General features: G+C 45.5%; 1 protein-coding gene across 1 annotated transcript; it reads right to left on the bottom strand.

Annotated features, from left to right (window-relative positions):
• Positions 1 to 593: 593 nt before the first annotated feature.
• LOC129208323 (helix-loop-helix protein 13-like) lies at positions 594 to 2,564 on the bottom strand. The gene is made up of 2 exons (XM_054830851.1): positions 2,084 to 2,564; positions 594 to 631 (listed from the first exon to the last, which is right to left on the bottom strand). Exons 1-2 carry the CDS (start codon positions 2,562 to 2,564, stop codon positions 594 to 596), a joined length of 519 nt encoding a protein of 172 aa, XP_054686826.1.
• Between the last annotated feature and the right edge of the window lie 19,274 nt (positions 2,565 to 21,838).

Below are 21,838 nucleotides of genomic sequence, written 5' to 3'. Positions count from 1 at the left end.
CATCAGCCTTTTCATACCAAAATGCCTTGGACTCAGACCTCCCAAAGTTGTCACGTCGGGTGGAAGGCATGGGAGATGTGCAGACAGAAAGACCTCTTTTCTCCTGAACCCCAGGCCTTTCTTGGTCTCTGTGGTCTAAATCACTGGTGACTTTTACAGTTGTGGCCCCGGACATCCTAAGCCAAGCAGTAGGTTGCAACAGGTGGTGCTTCATTTTCCCATGTGATAGGGGTAGGTTTTCCCACGCACTGGAAATGTAATTTGGACACAGTTCTCGTTCAGTGGAAGAGAAAATGTTGTTGCTGTGATTGTAACGACACTGATTTTTAATCTGCTGTTATTTTCATGCAAGAGCAGTCTGTAAGCGTGTGAGAAACTAGAAGAAAGAGAAGCAGAAGGCCCTACACAGCCGTGAATTAACGCCAAAAGAGGCCGGATGCTGGACATGCGTCGAGAAAGCGATCTGTGACAATACGTGAAGTAAGTGCCATGCTTTTGCTTGCAGTACTGAGAATTTAACAGCCGGTACCCAGCAGTCAGGTCATCACGTTTTGCAATATGCTGCCTCTAAAGATCTTCCTTCTGGGTACCACTTAATCCCACTTTACCCAAGACAGGCGGGCTGTCAGATCTGTGCAGAACAGAAGGAAGAAAGGAAAACAAAGTAAAGACATACCGCATGAATTTAAAATCATTTAAATTAGAGTTTAACAAGTCAACTATTCAGCCTCTCAAAAAAAAAAAAAAAAAAAAAAGCAGCCTCATTCATTTAGATCTTTCCAAGTGGAGCTCTTCAGAAATATTAGTTAACTGGAAGCCTGGCGAAAAAGGCGATACCTATGAGAGACATCATTTATCTATTAAAGGTGGGGGCAGCTGGAAAAGAAAGTATAAATGTTCTCTGTAGTCAAGAGAGCTATGACCAGTGGTATATCAGGATTCATTTTCCCAGACATGTAGCGAATGGAAATTAATAGGAAAGGAGAAGAGAGTTAATTAACTTTTCCTCTAAAGTAAACTGATTGCTTTTTCCCTGTAGGCTTTGTCCCTTTGACACTTCCCTGTGAAATGAAAAAGGAATATTTTTTTGCAATGATTTTTCTCTACTTATTCTGAACTTTTTGAAGGTTGATATGCTTCAAGACCCATTTCCAAAAAGTGACAAAATCCAAAGGAACTTACACTGCAAAGGGACAGAGTTAGAAAGGGATTTAATTACCTTGTAATGCAAAGCGCCAAGAACTACCGAAAATCCCCCTCTGCTCCTCCCTGCACTAAGTAACACAAGACCTCTTGCTTTCTATCCGAGACTTGACCCCCTGTTACTTGGGCAATTTCCCATCTTCACCATACAGTGGACTGATGAAGTGACGTATTCTGGTGGAAACAAGCACAAAGTTCAGTCCCACCTAAGTCAGGTGTAAGTACGAGCCAAGTAGAAAACAGAATAACAGTCCTTCACTTTAAAATAGAAATATTTCTATAAGAATGTAAATTGCAAATAGGCATTTCTTCCCCTATACTTTGAAACAAACCTGAAATTGGAGTGCGCTGTCTTGTTTATCCTGGTTCTCAGTGTTAAACTGTAATATCTCTAAGAAAGTTTTGGTTACTTGAACATATGTATTTTTAAGAATGGGATTCTGTTTATGTTCAAAGCCAAGTGTTTTTCTCAGTCAGGTACAAGCTAAAGAAAACTTGTAAAGAAAATAAAGGCTCCATCATCTTGCGTTATAAAAGAACAACTTTGCACAGAATAAAAAAAAAAATCTAAAAAGGTACTCTGAGAATAAACAAAATCTTTAAGTTTATTTGTAAAAGGAACCATTCCCATGAGCTTAGTAAGTTGTTCTTTTGTTTGTTTTTTAAGATCCTCCTTCAAAGAAAGTTAGAAGAAAAGGTTGGATATTTTTTTTTCTATTGTGACATTACTGAGCTACTCTGTTTTGAAGGAAAGTTGTATGTTGCCAGAGGTATTCGAATGTGACAAGTGGGTGTTCAAATGCAATTGGACCGATTTGCTCCAACTGGCAACTCAAAGTGGCGCTGAAATCCCCGAAAATACAACCCTTCCTTCACTCACCGCTTGTATTCCAGGTTGTCCGGTGTTGACTTCGCAAACCATCCTTCAGGCACTTCTCCACGTAGGATTTAGGATTGCACCCGGAGAGGAGGATCTCACCAAGGAGAGCGATGTAGGCGATGGCCAACCGGAGCGTGTCGATTTTGGAGAGCCGCTTCTCGTACGGGAAGGTCGGTACGTGACATCTGAGCTGGTCAAAGGCCGAGTTGATGTTGAGCATCCTCCTCCTCTCGCGGACGTTGGCGGCGTGCCGCTGGCGGGGGTGGCCGGGGGGCGGCGGCGAGGGGGAGCTGTCCAGTTCAGCACCCCCCGCCGCTCCCACCGCCGCCTCCCCCGGGGAGGGCCAAGGGGAGAACTGGTCGACCAGGGAAGAGCAGTCCGGTAGGAAGTTGTCCAATTGAGTGTTGGGATCGACCTGATCCCAGAAGAGAAAATCAGGAGCGGAGTCTTCCTGCTCAAAGTTGTAACAAAGTTCCTCCATCCTCTGACCCACCTGAAGGAAGTAATGAATGCAAGCTAATTTGCAACTTCAGGCTAAACTGATGATCAGGAAAATGAGATTCTGATTTAATTAATATGCCCCACCCCAAAAAAATACCAGGGACAGCTCCTGGTTGTGTCCTTGAGGAAGACTATCACAAGCTTCCCCGGCTGCAAATCCAAGCGTTTCTCCCAATTTAAATACTTCATGGCTCCTCAGCAGGGGAATGATCCTATTCTTCTCCGCTCAAAACTAATTAGTACACGTGTTTCTCTTTTTATTAGCTGTTGACTACAAAACAATATGAATGAATGTAACAAGAGAATGAATTTTCTATTGACTTTCTCCTGGAAAATCCACTGAAGCAATTATTGAGTTCTTCCACAAGTTCAGTCTCTCCACTTGCTATTTAGAGTAGGGTTCATGCAGGGATTTTGCTGTTATTGTTGTTGGTTTTGGTTAGGAGTGTTTGGAGGAAGAAACAAAATACAGTCCTTTATCTTTTTGGTAAAGTGTTAATAGCCCCACATTCTCCCATGGCTGGAGAAACAAAACCCTATTATAATGCTGTCAGAAACACATGATTCTGCCCTCTTTGACAGCAGAAGCTAGTGGCATCTTCTGCACTTCTAGCAAGAGAATGGTTGGGATAAAGACATGGGATGCACTGCTGTGTTAAATTGGAACCTCATATTAAGTAAGCCAGCACCACCTCATTTGATTACTGCATTTTCTGACGCACACTTAAATTACACATTTTGTGGGCAATGCAGACGTTCAGTGCTTTGTCTCAGACTGTCCTAAGGACTGGAAAATAACAGCAGCTGTCATAACCACAATGGGTGCAGTCCTAGAATGGTCAACCAGGTGGGCCACATCTTGAGAAGTGTTGGAAACTGGGAGAGTAGCAGGTGTCCAGCATCCCTGTGATGCTGGCCAAATGGAGTGGAAGGTGTTAAGCACTGCCAGAACTTAAAAGCAAGTGCATAATATAAGTGGGTGCTTTGGTCTTTTTGATTTCCACAATACTTAAGCCAGTGTTTAAATTGAAGTAGTTTAAGTGATATTTTAGGATTTAAATTAATGAAATGGAAACGTGGTTTAAGTTAGGGAAAGCCTAAATGCTTTTCGTGAAGCATGTCATAAAGAACTTTTATCAAGACACTTAATCGAGTGCTTGACTTCGTGCGCACACTCATGTCCTGCTGCTGTGTGAAGTTTCAAGAGATGTCTACCGTGACGTTTCTGAGCCACAGACAGCTTCCTGATAGGACGGCTGAAAGCACAAACCTCAGTACCTTCAGATAAAGAGCCAGAAAGCAGAAAATGACCTGCATTTTCAATGGATCCAAAAAGATGATCAGGCCCTCCATCTAACAATGACTTAGGATGCTTTGCCTGGTAGCTTTGCCCTGTGAACAGAGGGATTTATTCTAAGATAAGGCATAGGCTATTAATGACTCTTCTTAGTAACCTGGGGTTTTGCCTTGTGGCAATTCTACCTGTTCCAGGAAGTTTAAGGCAACAAAAAACAGGTTGCAGGAAAGATTTTTGAAAAGAGTAGCTGTGAGAAGGCTGCAGTGTGTGAAACACTAGGACTATCCCTTTTCTTCTTGTGCAAATTAAACAAGAAACCCATTATGTGTAAATCTGCTTGATGAAGGAAAATACCAAGTGTGACAATACACGGCAAATAGTGGTTAAATAATGAGACTGTGTCTTGCTTTCTTTGGTCAGCTCAGGGCATAAATTTTGTACTGCATGTCCCTTCTACACCCTTGTAAGCAGATTTGGGCTCAGCCTTGCAGAAAACAGGCAGCAGACAATCCTTCCTGCCTCAGCTCCCTGCACGCCACACCACCTCCACCCAAAACACCTCTGCAGTGCTGCTGCTGCATTGTTGATCTCCCGTGAACGCTTTGCTGTTCCCAGACTTCAGATTCTCTTTTAGATGCTTCTGCAGCTCTCCGGTCACTGTTTAAGTGAGCATTTGGTAGGGCTCATTTGGCCACCTTAGGCACAAACATAAGACACTTAAAAATACCGAAATCAGCACGAGAGCAGCAGGTCTTCTGAACAGGGCTCTGGAGGAGACAGTTGCTGTCCACTGGGAGCAATGGGCAGAGACAAGGAAGCTCTGCAAATAACATGGTTAGTTTTATGTGCTGGGTTCCTCTTTCTCAGCAGATGCTTCTTCAGTGCTTAATGTTCCCTTCCAGATCCATCACTGCTAATAGTGTTGCCTGGGGATACGTCTGGCTCCACAGATGGAGAGCAGATGTTCCAGCAAGCCTACTTTTAGCATGTTCAAGGGGAATTTGGCTCTCTTAGAGAGACTCTGGACAAAGCAGAAGGGGGGAAGGTAGAGGAAGAAAGAGAGAAAAGCAAGAAAATATTTCCCCTTAGCCAGCTATGAAAGAGGTCAGGTCTCAGAGGAGAAGCTGAGGTTCCCATCCCTCATGTGAAAAACCCTTACCACAACTTCAGACCCGTTGCACTCCCAGTCTTTCTGCAACTCTGTTCATCAGAGAGGAAGGGAATGTACAACTAATTGGGCTAATTTTGCACTTGTCTGGAAGATGTGGGTGAAGGAGTGTCCAACGGGGAACGAGGTAGCATGGGTACCACGCTGAGTTGGGGGTGCTGTTGATTATAACATGTCGATATAATTTCAAGATCTGCTCAACCACCGTTTCCCCCAAAACCTCTTCAGACCCAGTGGGATCCAGAAACAACATTTGGCTGCTGGTCATTTTTAATCAGTAGAGTCTAATGAAAGCAAATCCTTGAGTCAGAAACTGTCCTGGATTTACATCCATGATGGGCAATGGAGTCTGAATTCTTCCAGGTCTAGATATCTACATCTCCCTTTATAATTTTCCCCGCTCATGCTGGGAACTACCTTCCTCAGTCCTGTCCCCCTTTCTCTGTCATCTAAACAAATCCACCCATAGCAGACTCTGCAATTTTGACTATTTCGTAGAATTTGGGGTACAAACCAGCTTTCAGGGAATATTTCCACTGCAGTTTTTTTCCTTCACAGTGCCTGAAAGGTGTTGCCCTGTACCTGTATCTCAAAGATAACAGGGTCTCCTGAGGTTATTTTGGAGGTAGATTTTTCTCTCCCCTTCTTGTCCCTTTGGCCTTATTTCAGACTCAGCTTGGGGAACCTTCCCAATTATATTTTTAGTGGAGTCAGTGAAACCTCCCAGTTCTGGCAAAATGGCATTTTTTTTTAAATTTTTTTCCTGGGAATGTAATTTGAGCACGTTTCCATCATCTTTAATTGTTTAATAAAGGGAGTCAGTCCTTGGTCTGGACAAAGAACAGATGTAGAAAGGACCAGATGCTTTACTTTCAAGTTAGATGACTCCAAAGTACAAGTCCATCATGTCATTGCTGCTAATCCAATGTTATGCTGTGCAGCTCATCATCAGAGCTGGGAACTTGGGTCCCAGATGAACAGAGAAGACTAGATGAAAGATGCCAAGAGTCTTTGAGAATGCTTTATCCAGGTGGGAGAGTGCAGCTTTTGGTTGTGTGGCTCAGTCAACACGTGTTAGTAATGGCACTGGCAAACTACAGCTACGCAAAGGGATTTCCAGGACCTGTGCTGGCCTCGTAACTGGTTGGTTAAGCTCCTCACAGCCACAGCTAAAGGGTGGACCACCAAGCTCCTATAGCTTTCTTTTGAACCACATGCCATGCCTGGGATACCTGAACTACTGGGCACATTTTTTGTGAAGTGCTAGGGGCAAGAAAAGTGCAAGTATTATTATTTAACAGTGGAATGTGCTTCTTCTTAAGCTAAAAGAATAGCAAACGTAACGATGTAATGAAAAGCAGAACAAGGATTTCCAGGGCAAGAGAATTTCAAAGGGATAATGGCTATTTCTGAGATGCTCAAATAATTGTGAAATGAAACCTTCGTAGCATATGCAGGATGTTGATTTTAAGTGAAAAAGGTAACAGGACCTTTATTATTTGCAGAGTAGAAATATCAGATGACAAAGTTTGTGGAGGAAGGCACTGGTGAATGATTGTTAATATAGCTTTGATTTATTTCGTTATTAGTATAAACTAGTAAAGACAGTCTTTGGCTTTAAAAGTCTTTGGTGTTTAAAAGTGAACACAGTCGCTTTAACCTTTCTGCCGGGTGTTTGCAAAGTTACAGAAAATTAATCCCAGTCTCTAGGAGAAGGAAGGTATTTTCTCTAATAAAAACACTCACTCGTGGTTTCCCCCTTTTCACAGAGTTTTTTATGAGTTGAGGGATGACCTCTGGACTGTTACTGCCAAATAGTTCCTCATCCAAGTCACTGCAATGCGGTCTGTGACTATTTATTTGAGTGAACGGTCATCCTTGGGAGACAACATGCACATCAGCCTGTGCTTAGCTGAGTTTTGATCTCAGGGGGATGGAAGCGCTCATGGGAACTTCTGAAAGGAAGTGGTGTTCCTCGTGCAATGGCCTTAGGAAGGCTGCTTGTGCTGCATTTCACTGTTGTCTTCATCCATCCGAAACATACCCCTAGCAAGGTTAGCGTAGCACTGGCTCCAGGGGACACAGATAGTGCCCTGTCTCCATAACCGATGAGAAATATCTCCAGGGATAGGAAAAACTGCCATTTGTGTCACATCTAGTGCTGCTGTTAGTGGTTTTATTCGGCTATCCCAACGCGGTGACGTTAGGTACCTCGCTCCCCTTCATGGGTAAGTGCCTTAAAATCTAGGTGTCATCAGAGCAGTGAGTTTGGTCAGCACTCAGCCGGTCCGGAACTCAGAAAATCATTCTGCCACTTTTTTTCTTGAGGAAAACAAATCTCAGCCCCTTTGTAAAGCATCGCAGAAAATGTGTTCCGCAAGGTGCATGAACAGTTTTTAAAGGAGTGGGTTATACGTTCCGGTCGGCCAACTGCCCTTTCTTTGGGTACAGGCAATCCTGAATATCTGCATTGTTTGTAGTCTCGGTTTAATGAAGAAATATTAAAAAAAAAGAAAAGAAAAGAAAAAAAAAAGATAAAAGGCCACAAATTCTGTCTCCCGTACCTGTACTGAGGCTGATTTCTTCATTAGTCTTTCTGCTTTTCCTAAGGAGAGAGCTTATGAGGAGACACAGCTGGGACCAGCCAGAAAGATAGCAGGGAGAGGAGACATCCATGCTTGTGCGGCTCCAGCTTCCACCCCTGTCAGAAATCTCATGACATTTCCCATTAACGTGTCATCTCTGTGGGATTTTGGAGCCCAAGGCACTCGCTGAGCACCAAAGCAGAGAGCAGAGCCTGAGGACCAGGCTGGCATGGCTGATGGCAGGGCTCTGGCCGCGCTGGGACCCGCTCCCCGTGTTCCCCCAGCCCCGCTCCCCTCCTGCTCGCTGCACCTGCGCAGCGGTCCTCGGGACTTGTTAATCACGCAGGCAGTGCCTCATAAACCTGCCTGGAGAACCTCGGGTTTGAAAGCGGAGTCACCCGGGCAGATTTACAGAGTGATGTCTGTTTGACGGACAGCTGTTGCCACTTTATGGGAACCCAGCACATGTTCTCGCTATAAAACAGGAACCGTAGCTTGGGAAAACCTCCGTGTGCGTGAGATGCTCCAGCCCCGCTCTCCATCTGGGAGGTGGTTCTTCCTGGCTGCTACCAGCCACCTTAGATGTGCTTTGGATGCATGTCGGTCCCTCGTAGCCTCGGTTGACTAGGGCAGAAGCTAAGAACGCACTGAAGTGTGGCAGCACCATTGTGCATTTGTTACTGATCCAGCTGATCAGAAATTATGGCTTCAGGCAGTTTTCTCAGAAAAAAAAAAAAACAAACCACTTTGGCTCCACAACCGTTGCCGAGGACACAGTGGCAAGACCAAGCACGCACAAAACCTGTTTCTAATGGAGAGCTGTCACACCGTGTTATCATGATGCTGCGCTGGGGAGGAGAGAGGAGTCTTTTTTTTTTTTTTCCAATAGGTTGTTTTGTTTTGCAGAAATGTTTCTAAGAAATCAGGAGAGAAAAATCAGAAATCTGGGAGCAAGATCAAATACCAGCCACAACAACAAACTGGTCTGCAAGAGAAAACTCTCTCCCAAATCTGCATGAGGACAAAGGCAGAAGAAGGTGGGGACAATCAAAGGACTGAGAGAGGGCTGCTGGACTCCATGGGAAATGCAAAGATTAAGTCATAAAAAGCAATTTTGGAACCACCTGGATGGGCTGTTTACTGAGCGTGGCTGGTGAGGACACAGCTCTGCAGTTGGACCCCACACCAGCATGCCCTGCCTCGGGAGGACCAGCACCACGGTCCCCTTCCAGGAGTGCTGAGCTGGTGATGATGATGGTATCACTGTCTTATTCTGTGTTTCCTCCTTTTTCCTGCTGGCAGGTGATTGCTGGGTCAAAGACAGGAGCCAGCAGTCTCTGTGTGAAAGACAAGTGCCTCACAACAGAAAGAAGGGAGCCAGCATCTTGGGGAAGATTCGGATCAGTTGAATCACCCTAAGTCAGAAATAAGCTGAATTCCACCATCTCCAATCCTTCCCTCCCTGCATCAGTGGTGATTAGCAGTGGCACCATTTTCTGGGGCAGGTCTGCAGAAGAGCAAGGTCATGATTACCAGACTGCATGAGAGAAACAGGCAGTGGCAAACAAACAAGCATCAGAGCAGAAGACCTGAGAACCATTCCCAGCAGCACAGATGCAGTGTCCCACCGTAAAAAAAAACAGTAAAGCGTTTAGATGGCTGCCTGTTGTCTCGGGTACGGTCCCAAGTGTGAATTCCTGCTCTATGAATTCAGCATCAACAAGAAGCGAGTTTTCGTAGGATTTAAAGCCAGATAGGAATCACTAACATGCTCTGGTCTGATCGCTGCGAGAGCATGCGCCTTTGGTTGTTACCCAGCAACTTTGGCCCCAAGCCAGGTGGGATCTTCTTCTTGTAGTTGGGTATTATTTTTAAAAGGATACATCCAATCTTGATTCCAAGTCTCTGAGTGACAGACCACCAAAGGATCTGCAAATGTTGGCAGGATGTTATTGTCTTTGCTGAAGGCGTGCATCTGATTTCCTGATCGAAGATCTTACCATGCCTGAATTTACTGCCAAGCACCCCGGTCAGAAGGCTCAGGTTTGAAGCATGGCTCGGCACTGGTGGGACCAACCAGCAAATCCCCTGGAGGCAGAGGACACCCTCCCCAGGAGCAAAACCCCTGGGAAGAGCTAGACCACAGGCAGGACCCCTGCCAGCAGCACCACTGGGCTGCACAGCAGCAGCCGTAGGAGCAAGCAGATGGAGACGGACCAGGGAAGCACAGTCCGGTGCTGCTTCCCCAGAGAGGCACCCAGTTCCTGCTGCCTGTTAGCTAAGGACCTGCATAGGAAGCTGGATGACAAGTCAGCTTGTAAAGCTAACTTCATGTTAGATGTTGATACCTGAACTGGCTGAATGGACCCTCTTTACCGATGCTGGCAGGAGATTGGAAGCAGGCAATGGGGAGGACGAATTGTGTATAAATGGGAGAAGGACACCTCCACACCAGCTTCCAGGAGGTTAATGTCATTTAGGGTGACCACAGCCTCCCTGGCATTCTCTAAGCTGGCCTACAAGCTGCTAAACCAGGTCTTTTTTGTTACTCGAGTCTTTTCAGCAGGCCCACAAGCGAATCCATTTACTGAAGCTTCCTGAGTGGGATTTTCTGCAAATGCATGGTTCCTTCTGCATACCTATGTATGTCTCCTTTGCTGCCCAGATATTCAGGCTGCATCTCAAACCCATGAGGAAAGAAGCTGTGACTTTTCAGATAGTTGCAACCTCAGCATGAACCAGCCACAGCTCCAGAAGTCCCTAAATTGCAGGTTGTTGGAAGGTGGGGGAGGTGGCAGGGGAATTATTAGCGTGAGCAGATTTCTGTGCTCTTTCCATGAGAGTCCGGTACTGGCTACGTCAGAGCCAGGAAAGTGTGGACTCCTGGCCAGGCACAGTATAGCTGCTCCTGTGAAACCTGTAGACAAATATCTGTTACTGCCTAGCAGAATTGGTCAATTAGGTCGTGATGTTAGCTTAAAAAGCCTTTCCTCTCTCTTCCATCTGAATGCATTTTGGGGAGGCTAGTTGTCTTTAGTCTGTAGGGGTTATGTATTCTGGTTTTCCCACAAAAGGGGGAAAAAAAAAAAAAAACCAAACCAAAAAAACCCCTGAGCTATTCATGAAATCTTCTCTTTCCAAAACTTGGCACTCAGAGAAAACTGTCAAGCACTACTAGCCTTGCACTGAAATTTGAGTCGGTCTTCAAGGAATTTGTCTGAAATTTCTAGCCATAGTGAGGAAGACTTAAATGGGAAATCTCTTGAGAAACCTGTATGTTCTGGGGAGTTCTGCCACTTCACAGTTCTGGGCAGCCAGCAAATTGTGGTGAGAGCAGCTTTTTGCAAACTCTGTCCCCACTGTCAGCTGGTACTGTGGGTTGCACAAGCCACTGACATGAATAATAACGCACGGGAAGACCTTGCACAACGCTATCAGACCTCAAAGGCTCTGCAGTTCATGCCATTCACGGCCAAAGGTTGGGTCCATTCCTTAGTGTAGCTGGAGGGATACGTTTAATTGTGGCTACTGCGTGAAGACAAAAGCACGCGGCTGGGATGTTTCTGGGAGGTAGGTGTCATTAAATGGTGTGGCTGGGGCTGGTGAATAGAGGGCTGCAGCTCCCGGAGGGCCAGCTGGCAGCGTGCAGTTCCCCCCAGAGAGTTTATCTATGTGCTGCGTTGGCCGTATAACATTCGGCTGTTACAGAGAACTTATGAAAGGGAGAATGGTGTTTTCAAGGTGCTGCATCAAAGTCTCATTTTCAGATGGAGAAACCGAGGCATGCCATGGGTACCACTCAGGAGGTCACCAAGCCAGCTGCGTGGAGGAAGGATTAAACCTCATCGGGCTCCGTCTGCTAGGAGACACCATTGCCCCAGCTCCAACAGTTGAGCTCTTTGTGGATGCCCAGAAGGTACGGGCTGGTTAGTGTCTTACTGTTGTGCTCTCTGTGTAATATGTCCTTCCAGAAAAATGCCATTTGTTTAAAATAGCGAGCTCCTCTTTAAAACATGTTTTGTGTTTTGAGTGCAGGTCAAATAGCAGGCACTTTTGATTAATGCAACATTGAGACATTGCAAAAAAAAAAAAAAAATTAAAATTGCATGCCTCGGTGGGAAAAGGTATAAAGGACAAACATTCAGTGCTGTTCAATATTTTGGGGAGGTGGGGAAGTGAGCAGGAATGATCGTACCTAAATAGAAAGCCAAAGCCAATGCTTGCAATTGCCAAGGCATCAGCCAAAAGGAAAACACAACTCTGATCGCAGTAAAATCATGTATGAGTCATGATGGGCCAAGAACAAGTTTGCTTTCTTTTCCCCCTCATTGAACAGATGATGATTAAAAGATAAATCATGCTTGGAGTCAAATCAAGTGATTGGATTAAAGTTTAGTTGAGTATTTAGAGACTGTTTGGGACACAATGGAAAGCTAATTGAAAACTTACATTTGTGAGACCCTTGAACTCTCCAGCTCTTAATAAAATACTACTGCAAAGTACACAAGGGTTCCCTGTGGGAGAGATTCCTCTCCACAAGTGCTTTTATTCCTCAGGTATGTGGAAAAATGGTATTCATTTTCCCTACAAGTTCACCAAAGAAAAGTACGTTCATGATCGTAATTCAGCTATTGTTCATGACTCAGTAACTTAATCTATTCAACTCACTGAAAATCAGTGAAGCAAGACAAAGAAAAGTCACTTTTTTAAAAAATGAAATTTTAAACACTTCTCTTTTTTAACTAGTCTTTGCTCTTCTGAGCAGCTGGTATTCCAGAGTGACTGGCTGCCTGCATCGGGCTGAAGTGACTCTGGAGTCTTAAAAACTATGTAAAAATTCCTTCTAGATGTGCTGTAGTAGGAAATGTCATGCTTTATTTGTACTAATAATATAATTGCATTCTGGAATCACCCCCAGTTCTGAAGAACATACCCAGCCTTCAGCTTCAAAGCACTGTCCTTTTTGGTGGAAATACCAGTGAAACCCACAAAGAAAGAGAATAAACTTCCCCATGTCCACACACAAACACACAGAAATGAAAAAAAACAGGTTCTTCATTTGGCCTCTACGTACACAAACACAAGTCTCTGTCGGTAATCCTTAGCATTGAAGTGAAGCTGCAGAAACTCTGTAGTCAGGTTCATTTGCCCCCTTACATCTTCTGGCTCTTGTAGGTTCTTTATGGTGACCTTAGGTGGTAACAAGGCATTTTGTAGCCAGAGGCTGCATGCTACAGGGCATTACAAGATAGCACTTTGGGTTTCACGAAAGCCAACCCTATGTAAGCTACTATGGGTAGAAATGAGAAGCAGGGTTATTCAACAACCCTGTGGGTCAGATGTGAACCCACACCATCCAGGTTTGCTTCCAGGAGGAGGAATGGGGCTACCCTCGGTCTGCATGACTGCAGGACCTGGGTAGGCTGTTGAGTTTCATGGCCCAATGGTCAAAAAATGGGTGACGAATGAGTCCTAAGAGGGGCACGGCAGAGATGTCTTCTGCTCCATGTGCAAGAGTGTGTATTTCTCCATCTAGCTTGATCTTTAGGACAGTTTTTCTGCAAAAGAATGTGTGCGCAGAGATCATAGGTGAAAAGTTTAAGTATAGAAGATTTGGGGGGGGCAGAGAGAATGGGAATAAATTATGCTTATTTCAGATGATGAATATAAATTACTTTTCAGATTGGCACAGATAAACCTAAGGTAAAACCTGACCAGGTGGTTTAGTAGGTGTGATCCCAGCGTGATCAGCATGATGCTTTAAACCCATGGGGTTTCGCATTGGTCATAGTCCTATAATTCAGCCAGAAGCAATGCAGTACCGCTGGACAATTAGTTATGCTGCAAAAGAATGAATCTCAAAAAATCCCCAATCCCTAGATCCCCAAAATATGTCATGTACTTTGTATGCCTTCCTGGTGGACCATGTGGCTGCGCAGGACTTCAGAAAGCCACCCAGTCCCTCTTCTTTCCCTAACACATGGCCAGTGGAACCTTTTCAGTCCTAACAGATAGGTCTTACCTGTTCTTAGAGGCCAGCAGTGATTGCAGCCTCACTTAGTGCTTTCCCCTCCTTACTAATAGAAGATATTTCCTAATGTTCAAACTGATTTTCCCCTTGCTTCCACTGGTATCTGTGACTCCACAGTCTGTCCCCATGTTCTGTCTCCCTCTTTGCCTTTTACTTGGATGGTGGGCTTAGCATGGTTCCCTTTAACTTTTCCACGTAGGTCATGTGTCCTCGATCTCCTGCCGTTCCCTTTCCTGGGCTACATCTTGAAGATGTCACGTAGTCACAGCAGACCAAGCTGGTACCAGGAACAGTCCAACTCCCATGACGCCAAGTTCTACATGAACTACCTCACCTTTGCCAAGGTAAGCAAGGATATCTCTGCAGTACATAGCTTTGCGCAGCTTGGTCATAGCTGCTGTAAACAACTGAGAGAGGTGAAGACAAAGCATGTGGAGTTAATGTTTTGGAACTAATTCAAGTTACCAACCCAGGCTAAAATCTAGTCTGCTGAAGAGTTCACCTCGCTGCCTAACCATTGCCTCCCACTGACTTCGGTGGAGATTTCAGCAAGTGTATTGTTCTTTAGCATCAGTGTTTCATACGCATCAAACAAAATGAAAGTATGAAAACAGTCATAAAGCTGACCTTCTGTTTGTGCTAATTAATGTCAGTTGCATGCATCAAAATAGGAAGTTCCCCATAGTAGCATTGCTATACGATGTGCCCACCAAAGCTAGTGTAGCATTTGCTTTTTCTTAACAGCTGTAGTTTGTTCTTCATTAGAAAGCTTTAGTAATGAATGAGTTCTGGGAGGACCGGGTAATAAGCCAGCAGTCACAAGCTATAGGACAATCCTTGGTGGATTAGAGGAAGATGGGTCAGAAAGATGAATATGTTTCTATTCTTTGTTGCAGATTCTGAGATGTTTCACCTCAGAGCTGAAGAATGTGGGATGGACGCAGCGCTGGAGGTGACACTCTGTCTTGCTCAAGGTCAGTTGCATGCGCGTGACTTCTCCGCGTGGAGCTGCCAAGAACATGTTAGAGTGAGGAACATTTTGAAGATGGAGAAACAGCCGTTTTGGGGGTGATGGTACTTGCACAACGTTGGCAAGAAGCGAGAAGGCGACGTTTTGTGACGCCTGAGATTGACATCCATGTGAACGAACTTCCTCTCATTTTGGGAACCTGTGGTTTGTACTGATTTCTGGTCTGAAGTACGATGGGCAGGTGCAATGATAGGAGATCATCTCAGCTTGCATGTGGCTATACTAGGAAACAGGAACACTTTGTACCCATGCTGACCAGGTGATGTGACAGGCTTAATTAGCGCTCATTGGAATCAATACCGTAGTAGTCTGAGAAATGCTGTGTCTTCCCCATAGCGTGACAGGTTATGGTTTTGCTGTGCCTGCTTCAGCCATGAGCAGATATTCACTCTGCCTACCCTGACTCCTCTTGCTGCCAAAGATCTCCTCCCTTTGGCTCTGCCAGCAGAAGACATGAGTCACTGCTCTCAAACCTGCATCCCTGCAAAATCGGGAGGTGGGAACAGACCAGAGTGGGGTTTGGTGTGCGGGATCTAGCTTCATGCTTTCATTTCAGCAGCTGTCGGGTTTATTTAGTGGAACAGATACCTCGGCTCAAAAACTAGTCGATCTCAGGGTGGAATATTTGAATTGACTGAGCTCGTGGTGTCAAAGCACTGCCTTGCATGGGGAAAATGCCTTGCTTTTCCTCCTTGCTGTGGGGAGATGGAGAGTTGAGGGGTTTTTTTGATCTGGTCTTGAATGAAAAGGGAACTCACTTTCTTCAAAATGGGCAGCATTTTCTGAGTTTGGAGAGCAGCTCTGGGTGCTCTGAAATAGCAAGCTGAACGTGGGCTGAGATGCAGCAACTCTGTGTAACAGTCAAAGCTGGGAGTAGCTTTGAAGTCCCCTGTGTCTGAGGCCACGATACCTCATAACGTGGCATTTTATCAAATAACTTCTAGGTCTCTTTTCCCTACTACTGCTGGACTTGATGCGATAGGCTGTCTGGGTGCTTTGGCTGGGGCCGCGGTTTGTATTGGGTGTCATAAAAAAGGTATGCATGATTTCAGGCTCTCCTCCCCTTATGGGTCTCTCATCTCCTCTACTTTTAATGAAAGTAATAATAATTATAACAATAAGATGATATGCATTATCCTAAGGGCCTGTACACTGAGTAGAAGCCAGGAGCCTTCGCGTCCCCCGGAGAGCTCTTCTGTCAACTGCTCTTAATATTTCTGCACTCTTTGCAACCCTTATGGTTAGCAAACCTCCACGAGGGGGAAAATTCTCCAGCTACAGGCAGAAAATACGACCAAAAAGCTGAACAAGATCACATTAGGTGGAGTCTGGGGACACAGGGCCCTGGGTGGATGTTAGGAGGACGGCACGAATCTCTTCCTCCTCACTTCAGAGAACTGTGTTCGATTACATGTTGCGCAAACTCATTCTGGTTTGGTTTTCCCCTCTAAAGGCTAGGGCAGATGTTGTCTTAGGAGGCTGTGGTGGGGTTCCAGCTAACGTCCCTGGGCTGCATTTCAGGTCTAAATCTCCCGCTTTATGACACTTTTTTTGGGGGGTGGGCAGGCAGCTGAACAAAAGGGAATGAAAGGTGTTGGGCATCTTTGCTACCCACCAAACATCCTGTCCTTTGCACCTACAGATTCATATTCTGCAGAAGCAAAGGCAGTTTGAGAAAAGTGGGATATGGGACCACGGGACACCAAGCCTCCAAATTATCTGTGAGAGACAGGATGAAACCCTGTCTATATGCTCCAGGAGGTCTATATTCTGAGCTCTGTGGCATCTCCATGCAAAGTGCAACAGGAGAGATGGAGTATTACAGGGTACCAATATGTGTTTGCCTCTGGTAAAAGAAGTCTCCTAGCTGCAGGAGCACAGTTTGTGCTGCATTCATGGGAGTCCTTTGAGAAAGCAAAGCACGTGTGCTGGCCATTTCCTCAAAGAAAATATTCTTTGTGAAAGTTAATAATTTTAGCAGGGATTCCTTTCTTCCTCTTGAGGAGAGTTAAATGAAGTTATGGGTCAGTGAGAGGGCATCTGTACAACACAGAGGAAGAATTTCCAAAGCTTGAATGTAGTCTCTTCATTTGGAGAAGACCTGGTCAAATTGGCTTTCCAAAACATTTTCTTTATTAAAGATTTTATGGGTGCTTTTTGCTGGTTTGCAGAGTCTGTTAAGCCACTCTGAATTGGTAGGACTCAATAGATGGAACCGATAGAAAGCTTAGGGAAGTTTTAACAATTTGCCTTCCACAAAGCTGAACTTCCCAGTACTTGTCCAGATTGCTTGATACAAATATTGTGTGATTTCCAGCTGTGAGTGGCACTGTTCCTCCTTCCAGCTTATAAAAGGACATTGCCATCTAGGCTTATGGAATGCCAGGACAAGCGCGGCATGCCAAGGTCCTTCTGCATTTATATTCTCAAGCTCACCCCAAATCCCTTTTCTTCAGAGATACGAGATTGGAGGCTCTCTGAGCAACTTCACTGATAACATTCAGACCTCCTGTGTGTAGGAACTGGGCAGCCAATAGTTCTCTTTTGGGCTGTAATTTCTTCACTCCGAAATCACTTTAAATCAGAATCAAAGCTCAACGTGGACTGTACATTCACAAGTGAAATTAATAACTGGCTGTTGAGTTTGTAGTTCCCTTGAATGAGGGAACCCTTGGAAAAGCATTGGGTTAAAACCTGATTTGTGAAGGGAGAGCAGGGGCCAGAAGCTGAAACTAATCTTAATGAAAAAGGGTATCCAACAAGCAGCTGCAGGGCTGTTAAAGTCTGCCTGCTCAAATCTCCACTGGACCATGCTTCTTTGTGTCCTGATTTTGAAAGCCCAATTTCCTGAGAGATTGCATGATTATTATTTTTTAATCTAAAATGTATGGCTGAAAAAAAAAGCATTAAAAAAAAAAAAAACGGCAATGAAAATGAGATCATTGAGCGGTTTGCTGGAAATGCCGTACATTGTGTTGCCCAAAACTTGGCATTTATGGAAATGACCAGCGGGGAGGAAATGGAATTGTTCTCATGGCTGGTGTCAACTTGGATCATCAAGCCACACCGCAGATTTGGTGTCTGACGGAAAAAAAGAGGCTTTCCAGTCCAGTACAATCCCGCTTCCCAGCGTCAGTTGTTGCGTAGGTTGGGGTCGGTGAGGATTGACAACTGGGTGGGACAGCATTGTATAAGTCTGGCGCTTTCTTGTCTCAGATTAATGATCTTCAAATCTGGTTTTCAGGGACACAGACTCACTCACACGTAAATAAAAAACAGAGGGAAGCTTTTAAAAGACTCAGACGCTTGCTATTCCAAGCAACAGCTAATGCAATGCCTAGCAAAGACATCCCATTGAGTGAGAATATAGTGGTCCTTTCGTGCCTTACCTTTTCCCTGCGATATCTCCCTGAAGGGATTCAAAGCCGCTTTTCACACTGAGCTTTTGATCCTGGTTTCCCGGCTTCAACTAAAAATTTAGCCTCCCTTTAGCTGGCTCCTGCAAAAGGCAGGTGCATCTGGAAGGTGGTACAGCCTGCTCAAGGTCTGAACCAACCCCTGGAGGGGTCTGTCTATCAACAGGTGAAATCTAAGGCAGCTCCGTTCCTCAATTTAGCTCATTTAGAGAGGTGCCCATAGCTGGGGAGGGTGGACCCAGGGTTAACTTTGAGCAGTTGTGGTCCAGGAGGATGTACCCGTGCGGAGGTGCAGCAGGTTGAAGCTTGTGCAGCTGAGCTGAAGGAAGTGAAGTTGTTGTCACATGGCCACTCTTGTGTTTGATATTTCATGAGGCTTCATTGGAACAACCCCACCTGGTCAGGTCAGGCTGTGCCAGCACCGTGGGCCAAGATTCAAAAAAGTTGTTGTTTCCGTTTAAATAAAACGCCCACACTTCAGCTATAGAAACTGAGAAGCCCACATCTTGGCAGAGGATGGGCTTGAACGCCATTTCAATGCAGTAACAACATGAAAGCCCCATCCTGTTCCCATTGAAGCTGGTGGCAAAGGTCCCATTGACCTCAGTGGGAGTAGGATCAGGCCCCCCATACATAAACACAGTTGAGGTGGATCCGCTCGGGTCTTACTCCTGGTTTGGGGTCTGTGGATGTCAGCGGTGCTTCCACTGAGGCAATGCTGGTGGAGCGGTGGTGTGGGTCAGGACCGGAATCGCATCTAATCAGTGCCCCGTGGCTCTCCGTGCATTTATCAAATGGAATTTCAGGCCAAAAACAAAGGGATTGAAAGGTTGAAAAACAACGAAGGAATGCGCGCTTGGCAGCTCTGCTAACCAGATGTTTGTTTCTTTTTCCTTGTTCTTAACAATGACTAAAAAACTCGTGAACAGTCTCGAGCCCAGCGCAAGGTCAGCCTGAAAGTAGGTAAGAGGTGTCGCAACAAGGCGGAACAAACATCTGGGAATGGAAAATGTTAATTTATACCAGGATCCAGTCCTGTGGCTCAGAAAACACAGCCGAACCTTCAGAAGGCTGGGTACATGTGTGCTTTCCTTTCCGACAGCGAGCCCCCTCGGTCGTGCGAAGCTCTCGCGGAAGTTCGCAATATTCCCTTTGTGCTCTTGTGTGAACTGCTTCCAAGAGCGGTTGAGCTGTTGTGCTGGAGTCAGAGCAGAGAGAAGCCAATGTTAAAGTGAATATATATGTACATATAAATATATGCATCCATTTCCTGGAAAATGCATACCTAAATAGTGGTGCAGCAAGTTGTACGTTGTATTTCGCAGAGCTTTAAAAGGAGAGAATAGCCCTTATAGAGTTAGTCTTATTAAATAGCATTTTTCATTACACTGCAAGAGGTGCCTATCTGAAGAATCCCTAGCTGTTTTTGACAAAATCAATCCAAAATAGGAAAATTATTGGCTGGGAAGAGGCAATATAGCGCCCTGAGGCTGCAGAGCAGTCAATTGAATCTCTGGCCTCTCTGCTGTGTCACCCCTGACAATATGCACTTCTTCAGCAGCATCTCCACGAGACTGTTCCCAGAACCAGCATCCTTTTGCCTTGTTTCACAGAAAAACACCTCATTAATCAGTCTGCAGAACTTCACAGCAAAGTAGATAAATTTAAAAAAAAAAAAAAAAAAAAAAAGAAAAGGTTATTCATTTTTATTAGAAGGGAAACTAAGCCAGAGAGGTAAAAGTGACTCATTCATGACTGACTTGTTCATTAATGACGGGATTAAGAGCTGAGCTCTTGTTATCTGACCAGCTGGCTATTTTTCAGATCACATCTGTCTAGTAGCGACTCCACAGCCAAACAGCACGCTTGGCCAGGAGGCAGCATTTTACTAAACCAGTGCGTTTGAGATTGTGGTTGCCTGACCTTATTCTTAAACCAATGTGGCAAACTAATCATCTTTTAACAACCGGTTCTGTGGGGTATGACCGTTTCCAGGGGGGTGGGAGGGGGAAAGAAATCAGATTTATTTAAGCTCAAGTTGTATAGAAGCACTTCGTTAGGCTGCACGGATAGTATGTGACAGTGAATCCGTTTAATTGGTTTAGATTTGTGAGAAAATAGTACTATCAACAGGGATTAGGGTCAGAGCCAGCAGCTGCTCATCGGTACAACTCACAAAAGTTGTGCAGCTCGACACGTGTGAGCATCACATTAATTAATCCGTGCGTAAAACCGGACCGCACTGCCTGAGGAGGATAGCCCTGGACAAAATTAAGCTGTAGTCCCCAGAAGAATATGCTATTAAGGCAGTTTCAAAGTGGCAGGAGCCTGGATAAGGGCCGTGAGGATGCTCTCACAATAGCAGCAATCCCAGCAGCTCTTAGGAGGAAGGAAACTATTTTATTAAGCAGTTTCTTCCTGAACATCTAGTAGCTTGCAGGTCTGCTGAGATCTTCCAGCTGGGAAAACCTGCTCTCTGCAGGTATTTGGAGCTCCTCTCGCAAAGAAAGGTTTCCTCTCAGCCCCTCATCTGCTTTCCTTGCCTCACCAGCAGCTGAGTGGCCTCCCAAACTCAGCCTGCATGCATTTCTGAGTGAATTCCTCTCTGTCTCACAGCCTCAGCGTAACAGGCACGTGGAGCAGCGTGGACTCTCCTTATGCTGCCCGCTGGGCTCGGGAACATAATTAACACGCTCAGCAAAGAGCAGCTACTGTCTGGACCACCTCAGTATGTAGAGGGATAACAGAAAAACATTCCTTCTGGAAGAGCTCCTGTGCAAGAGTCCAAGTTGCTCCGTTTTCATCCGTGATAATCCAGCAGGGATGTTGGATGTGCCTCCACACCTGGAAAAGCACTTCCCTGATCTGCTCTGATGTGCCCAAGCCTGCCCATCCTTCTTCTGGCTGAAGCAGCGTGTTTCTGCCAGCACTGACTAATGCCCTCGGGCAAGGCAGACCCTCAAGCGAGCACATTTCGTGCTCTCTGCAAGGGCTCTCCCCCTCGCAATTAGAGCACCTTGCCATCCAAGCTGGATGTCACGATGGTGTAACATGCAGGAGAGGTGCAGCCTCATTTTTGTTCTGCCTTTGGGAGAAACACTCGCCGATGCTGAGGCTATAATCCTCCCTCCTTCTTCTGCTTCACATATCTCTGGCTCTCTTCAGAACCTCATTGAAAAGAAATCTTTGTTTGTTTATGGAGTTTCTGGGAGCCTCAGGTTTGTTTTCCTCTCTCCTGCCTCCTGCCAACACTGGAAGTGCCAAAACATGAGAGAGAGGCATTCCTCTTGGAGTTGCCGGCCATGGTTGGAAGGAAGAGTGCCAGAAATCTCGGGAGAAATCTGCTCCTGATCTTCCCAGCGCAGTCTTGCTGAGTGGAGGGATGGGGAGAGTTCAGCAAAGCATCTGGGCTGCTGGATGCCAGCACAGCCTGTGTTCCAGCTGGGGATGTGTCATTGCTCCTTTCGATAAGGACAGTGGCACGCAAAGTCGAGGCCAGAGGAAGGACTGCCGAACGCTCCAGAGGTGGTGGCCATCTGCTTGCAGATTTTTCTATGCGTGGAAGCGTTGGTTCACTGTGTATTTAGTGCAGATGTTAACGCCAAAGCCTCCAGATCCACATTTCGAGCGGCATCAGTGGCACAGCAGGCTTCAGCGATGGGCTGCCTTGTTGCTGCAACGTGTGGTCTTAACCAAGCTCCCTTCGGCCACCTGACTAGCATGTTTC

This window comes from Grus americana, chromosome 6 (genome assembly GCF_028858705.1).
Source record: "Grus americana isolate bGruAme1 chromosome 6, bGruAme1.mat, whole genome shotgun sequence".
Lineage (NCBI taxonomy): Eukaryota > Metazoa > Chordata > Aves > Gruiformes > Gruidae > Grus > Grus americana.
This window is presented reverse-complemented; position numbering and strand designations above follow the sequence as displayed.